Source organism: Hypanus sabinus, chromosome 7 (genome assembly GCF_030144855.1).
Source record: "Hypanus sabinus isolate sHypSab1 chromosome 7, sHypSab1.hap1, whole genome shotgun sequence".
Taxonomy (NCBI): Eukaryota; Metazoa; Chordata; class Chondrichthyes; order Myliobatiformes; family Dasyatidae; genus Hypanus; species Hypanus sabinus.
The window spans coordinates 36,931,486-36,938,885 of record NC_082712.1 but is presented as its reverse complement, the minus strand read 5'-3'; the positions used below and the strand labels follow the sequence as shown (position 1 = coordinate 36,938,885).

At 40.5% G+C, this 7,400-nt stretch overlaps 1 protein-coding gene across 2 annotated transcripts in view; it reads left to right on the top strand.

Moving 5' to 3' along the window:
• The first annotated feature begins 362 nt into the window (after positions 1-362).
• Positions 363-7,400, top strand: part of pde8b (phosphodiesterase 8B) — a 268,785-nt gene continuing 261,747 nt past the window's right edge. The window contains exon 1 of one of the 2 annotated variants that reach the window (XM_059974491.1): positions 363-862. In XM_059974491.1, coding sequence (XP_059830474.1) covers positions 797-862 — 66 coding nt within the window. In that variant the 5' untranslated portion in view covers positions 363-796. The remainder of the gene's footprint in view (positions 863-7,400) is intronic. The other variant, XM_059974490.1, reaches the window with a different exon arrangement.

Sequence of the window (7,400 nt, the reverse complement as noted above, 5' to 3'; positions counted from 1 at the left end):
TCCAAATCTCTCACAATTGTATGCTCCTCTAATAGATCATTTCTCAACATTCTGATTTCAAAGACTAAACCCAGCCTACATTTCTGGTACATTCCTCTTCAGTGCCTCTTCCCATTGTTTAATAAAATAACTAGAACAATTCTACTCCATAATCTAGTATGGTGTCACCAAGATTTCCTATAAATTTACAATTGCGTCCCCACTTTGTCCACTCTGTTCCTTTAAAAGTAAATGCTTCCATCTTTTGAAATGACCTTATAAACTAAGATGTCACAATGAGTGATTTGCCCTTCTGCGCTGAAATACTTTACTCTGTTTGCCTTCCGCCTCCTCGAAAGGACTCCGTTGACTTTAAACACATTCTACGTTAAACCACGATAAACGGAGATAATGTGACTTCGCAAAGCAATTTCAGAAGTTAGCTCGAAGTAGACGGACACTAGGACCTGAAGTTCTAGCAGAAGTGGGAGGGAAAAGGCTGCAGTGCACTGTTCACTGTTGATCATTCTGGAGAAATCTAAATTCCAGGGGATTAAAATTGTGGCCGACTAGCTGAAGGTAACGGGATCTCAGTGCCTGAGCTACATAATTACATGTCCACGAAAAATGTTTCGTCGTTATCCACGTGTGGACGAATAGTAAAGCAAATCCGGAGAGGAAATAAACTTTGGAGCCGGTGGGAACTTCTTTCCAGTGAGGGTAGAATGAATGAGGACATCGGGCCATCCAGGGAGGTGAGAGAAGCGCCGTGCAGTGGAAGGGAATAGTGGGAGATTGTTAAATAACGAAGGGTGGGATGGAAGTTGAAAGGTATCGAACATTGCACTATTTTTCCCGCGGCTGGAAGAGGACGCGTATTAAGGTATTTGCTAATTTTGCGACTGTGTCATTCGTGTTTCAGAACTATGTGCGATATTCAAAATAATTAGTAAGCGGCAGGAATCAGTTTGTTTAATCGTGTGAACAGGTTACTGTTCAATCTCAGAAGTAAAATCATAATTTCTATACATTTTCCTAAATATTTGTAATTTAGAAATAGTTTCGATAGAATACTCTGAGTTGCGCAGAAACTCAACATGAAGTGTTCTGACAAAAAAAAACAAACGTGATAGTTATGTATTAGCTGTAAATGTCAAACTAGGCAAAAACAACTTCTTGGGCGTTCAATAATGCCGTTTATGCTATGTGTGGAATAAACTACTCATTTCATTCTCAACAGAAGCGTTTACTAGTGAATAAATTTCAACTGCTTAACTGTGAAGGATACTGATATTAAGAAGATCATAAGACAGAGAAGCCGAATTAGGCCATTTGGCCCATCGAGTCTACTCTGCAATTCTACCATGGCTCATTGATCGATTCCTTCTCAATCCCATTCTCCTGCCTTCTCCCTGTAACCTCTGAAGCCCTGACTAATCAACAGCCTTCCAATCTCCGCTTTAAATAAACTCAATGACGGCCTCCACAGCCGTCTGTGGCAATGAATTCCACAAATTCAGTATGTTCTGGCTAAATAAATTCCTTCTCTTGTTCTAAATGGACGTTCCTCTAATTTGAAACTGTGCATTTTGGTCCTAGATTCACCCACTACAGGAACCATTCACTCTTTGTAGCCCGTACAATATTGATGAGAACCCCAACTCTCCATCCAGTATAGGCCCTGGGCATCAACTGCTCCTAATATGTTACCCATCTTATTCCCAGAATCATTCTTGTGTAGCTCCTCGGGAGCCTCTCCAGTGCCAGCTCATCTTTTTGTTAAGGGGCCCAAAAGCTCACAATACTCTGACCAGTGTTGTCTGACCAGTGCCTTATAAAGCCCCGGCACTACTTCCTTGCTTTTATATTCTAGTCCTCTTTAACAGAATCCTAACATTGCATTTGCCTTCGTTACCACCAACTTAGCCTGCAAGTTAACCTTCAGGGAATCCTTCCCGAGGACACCTAAGTCCCTTTGCACCTCTGACTTTTGAATTTTCTCTTTATTTAGAAAATAGTCTACACTTTTATTTCTTCTACCAAAGTGCATAACCATACACTTCCCAACATTGTATTCAATCTGATGATTCTTTGCCCCTTCTCCCAATCCAAGTTCTTCTGCAGACTCCGAGCTTCCTCCCCACTACCTGGCCCTTCACCTTTCTTTGTATCATCTGCAAACTTGCCCTCAAAGCCATCATTTCCATTATCCGAATAATTGACTTGTAACAGGAAAAGAAGCGGTCCCAACATTAACCACTGCAGAACACCAATCACTAGTCCTGATTTTCCCCAATATACCCGCATATTGAAATTCCCCCATGACTATCTCAGCATTGTGCTTTTCACATGCCTTTTCTATCTTCCACTGTAATTTGAATTTCACATCGGAGGCCTATATGTAACTCCCATCAGGGTATCTTTATCCTTGCTGTTTCTTAATGTTACCCACAATGTTTCTACATCATCTGATCCTACGTCACATCTTTCTGTGGATTTGATTTCACTTTTACCAACAGAGCCACCCTACCCCCTCTGCCTACCTGCCTATCCTTTTCATACAAGGTGTATCCTTGGATATTAAACTCCCAACTGTGATCTTCTTTCAGCCATGGCTCAGTAAAACCCTGAATGTTGTGCCTGCTAATCTCTAACTGCAAAACAAGATGATCTACCTTATTCCATATACTGTGTGCATTCAGGTATAACACCTTCAGTCCTACATTCATCACCCTTTTTGATTTTTGCTCCCATGTTACACTTCAACTCATCCCGCTGACTGCAATTTTCCCTATCATCGGCCTATCCTTCCTCAGTCTCACTACATGCTGCACCTGCTTGTATACCAACTATCACTGTGTTTCCATCCCCTAGCCAAATTAGTTTAAACCTTCCCCAACAGCTCTAGCAAACCTGCCCGCACAGATATTGGTCCCCCTCGGGTTCAGGCATAATCAGTACTTTTTGTGCAGGTTACATCTTTCCCAGAAGAGATCCCAAATGATCTAGAAATCTGAAACCCTGCCCCCTGCACCAATTCCTCAGCCACACATTCATCTGCCAAATCATCATATTCTTACCCTGACTGGCATGTGGCACAGGCAACAATCCAGAGATTACTACCCTGGAGGGCCTGCATTTCAGTTTTCTACCTACGTTGTTGTTACCAATATGTATCATGACCTCTGGCTGCTCACCCTCCCCCTTTAAAATGCTGTGGACCCAGTCAAAGGCAGCCCTGACCCTGGTAACATACCATCCAGGTTTCTTTTCCACATCCACAGAATCTCCTGTCTGCTCCTCTAAACATAGAATCCCCTATCACTACTGTACCCCTCTTCTCCCCTCTTCCCTTCTGTCCCACAGGGCCAGATACAGTGCTTCCCCCTTGGAGGTCATTCCCCCAACAGTAGCCAAAGTGGTGTACTTATTGCCTCCTGCAACATAGGGGTGACTACCTCTCTGTAGCTCCTATCTATCACCTCATTCTCCCAGATGAGCTGAAGGTTATTAAACTGCAGCACCCGGTTCTTAACTCAATCTCTAAAGAGCTGCAGCTCAATGCACTTTATACAGACTTGAGATCTCCCAGCATTCCCACATCTCAGAGAAAGAACATACCACTAGCTCTGGACCCATTCTCAGTACACTAGCTATGTACTAATAGACAAATAAAGAGAGAAAAACAAACTAGAAACTTGCTTAGAACCTCTGTTTATGCTCGCCCAAGCCTGTTCCTGCTGAAGCCTTTTGAGCCAAAGCATCTTATTCCAATAATTGCCGCTAGACTTCAACCTCCCTTTTTATTGGCTCAAATAAAACTCATTCCTGATGAGACCTGTTTTTTTCAAATGGTTCCCACCTTGCAATAATGTCTCTCTCATTCACTCACTACTTCAAATTAATTAGTTCTTTATATACTGTACTTTCTATTAATCTCTGCAATATGTAGCAAAAGACTACAATAGATTTGATTTAGTTAAATAGAAAGGTGAATACTTAAATGCTTCATTATGAAGTAATGATACATGATTATTTGTAGATATTGCTGGTTTTAGAAGAGCTTACTATATATCATACCAATTTTGAAACCATAGCACTCTGAACCCTCTCACTATAATGTCGCCACAGGAGAGAGTGATCTATCATAATTGAATTACTGCAATATTGCTCACATTTGTGACTGTGTTGTAAAGAACTGCTGAAGAATCACTCTAAAGCAACAAGTCAAGATAGTGTTTTGATTAGAGTCATAGATTTGTGTGGTATGGAAACTGGCCTTTTGCCCACCTGGCTCATGCCAGCAGAGATACCTATCTCTGTTATCCCCAGTACCCTGCATTAGGACTGCATCCCTCTCCTTTTTAAAAAAAAAATCAAAGTTCCTGTCTAAATGACATTTAAATGTTGTAATTGTAAAGGCCAGTATCACCACTTCTGGCAATTTATTCTTAATATTCATCACCCTCTGTGCGAAGCCCTTGTCCTTCCTATTGTCTTTCAGTTTCTCCCACTCACGTGGAACCTCTACCTAGTTTTAGACTCCACTGCCCCAGGGAAAGGATAGCAAGTAGCAGTACATAAACTAATGTGCTAATCTACTTTCAGAATTCCTTGCTAAATAAACTCAACTGAAGAGGAGGTCTGTTCTAACTACAGGTACTTTAATGAAGATCATGAACTAATGCAAAAATTAAATTAACAAAGTGATGACTTAAAAACAACTAGTATTTTCACTCAGGGAGAAGAAAATAATGTAATTTCAAATTAAATTAAGAATCTATTGTTTTTGATTTGAGCATTTTCATTTTGTATCCAGTTTTAGTATTTGAATTCTGTATTCATTTGTAGTTAAAGTGTTTGGAAACAATATTAAAGAATTTTCAAATACTTTTGAAAGCATACTGTTTAAAATTACATAGTCCAGACCATTAATAGTTTCCAACTTGCAACATGTTAGTTAAAGCACTCCTTAAAGTAACAATGTAAGTTTTTACAAGCTTGCTTTCCAGCCCAGCTTTTTTAAATTTTGTTTGACTTGAGGTTAGCACAACAAAGTGAGGCAATTGAAGTCCGGCTATAAATGATATTAGGACTACTTAAACCTGCTTTAATACTGCAGGCTTCAACAAACCTTCCTCCAATGGACAAAGGAAATGTTTCAAACTGGGAGGACATTGCACTTACTAGATACACCTGCAGGAAATCTGTTCAAGTGGGAGTTCTGCTACATGCGAATGACCTCCACTGTGCCACTGAGAACAAGCAGCAGCTGCAAAAGGAGAAGATTGAACAACCAAGAGACCTGTTTACTAACCACAGCCACCATTTAGGTCTTGCCCCCATTGCATCAGAATATGTGGATCCTAGGTTGGCCTCTGTAGCCCACTTGACAATGGACAACGCCTTAGGAGAACATCATACTCGATTTGAGAGATGCACTGCTCTAAGGAGCACTTCGGAAGGGCAGCTACTTTATCTGAGAGAATGTCTGCTTTCACTCACCAAGGACCAGATTACTTTTTTCGAAAGAACCTGCGAATAACTTGTTCCATTCCCAAGTCCAGACCAGCAAATAACAGCAAAAACACTGAGCTCTGCAATCAATCTTCTCCAAAGCGTGGTGCTGCACTTCTTAAGTTTCAGGATAGCATCTACTTACTTCTACTCATTCTATCCAGCTTTTTAGGTAGTTTCTATGCTAATCCATGGCATTTTAATTACCTATGTACATACACCCCCAAGCAGCTTTGGATGCATAATTTATCCAATCCTTTATGGAGGCAAGATATGTATTGCCAAGAGACAATTACATTTTTATTATGATGTAGAAGAAAGCCAATTAGTCCATTTAGGACCAATGTTGGCTCTGGGAGCATTCTCTTCTCTGATCTTCCACTGCTCATCGAGTTCCCCCAATTCCTCCCAATCTAAGGGTAATTTTGACTAGCCAATTACCCTGCCAACATACATCTTGTTGTGGGAGGAAACCGGAAGATATTTGGGGGGGGGGGTACGCAGGAAACTGCAAGGTCAAAAGGAGAACGTGCAAACTTCACCGAGTAAGCACACAAAGTTGGGATCAAACCAGTCTCCTGGAGTTGTCAGCAGTGGCACAGTGATCAGTTGATTTTAAAAAAATATTCTTTTACAAGTTTACCATCTCTGATCAACTGTCTGTTTTAAGGTGTTTGTCCAGTTTATCTTCCAGTATACTCTCCAGTATTCTCCTATTTGAAGAGGTTGACATAACTAATTCATACTTCCTTGGTTCCTAAGCCCTCCCTATGCAAATGTTTTCCCAAGTGATGACAACATGTGCGCACTGAATTTTTAAGCGATAGTAAACTTGAAGCTATTCTAAGGATAATAAACTGCCAAGTCCCGTTTGTTGTTCATTGCTTAAAGGAAATAAAAACACTGTCATTAGGAACTTTGATCTCATCTGGGTTTGATTGTTTTCGCTGTCATTCATTTGCACTCTCACAAGCCATACATAGCAGGCCTTTAGCAGGTAATGAAGGATTTTCAGGCCAGAGCCTTTGCACACTGTCTGTATGTGATTAGCTTGCTAAATGATGCTTTAAAAAGTCAAATTTCCAAATATCACTCCACTTCTTCCCACTTGCAAATTCCCCACAAATTTTGCATCACGACAATGCACATACGTAACACCAGTTTTGTACATAAATATTTCTCGTAGTTGCACGTTCCTGACCTCATGAGCTTTCAGTGTAGCAGTTTCTATTGTATCTTTGAGCCACTCCGCTTTAAATGAACTATAAGTTCTTTTGTGGTTTATGCCCTTTGCTTCTTTGGAATTCGACATGGTGAATCAATAATTTCTTCAATAAAAACAGTATAAATAAGCCAGTTCTAAAATCTGCAGACAAAGCATTGCGAGCTCCACGTTGTCTAAACCATCCGCATCAGAAACCGGAAAAGGAAATGTGATTGTGTACGATCGTGAAATATATTTAACATGCCAATCAGGTGGAGGGTGTCAATCATTTGTGCGCAGTTTGAATTCCTCTGTGCGCTATTAGCAAAAGATGTGTGGATCTGCAGACCTTTAGGGGGAACTTGTGTCTCTTGTGTCTGTTTATTGTTCTGTGGTATTCAGTGAATGAATATATGAATATCTAAACAGTCTATGACCACTGCCATACCAGTAGACATAATGCATTGATTTTACAGAACTTGTTTTTCAGTCCTGATGGGAGGGCACATCGTTGATTGTCTGTTTCCTTCCGGAATGACTGTTTTGTTTCTAGAAGTACAGTTTACTGATTCAAAATTAACCTCTCTACAGGTTCCATTCTCCCAACAACCAAGGAGCTGAAAGAATCCTTAGACTGAGCCCTCTTATTTACAGTATGGGAAGAACATCTGTGCTACCCATTGAACATGTTTATATAAAC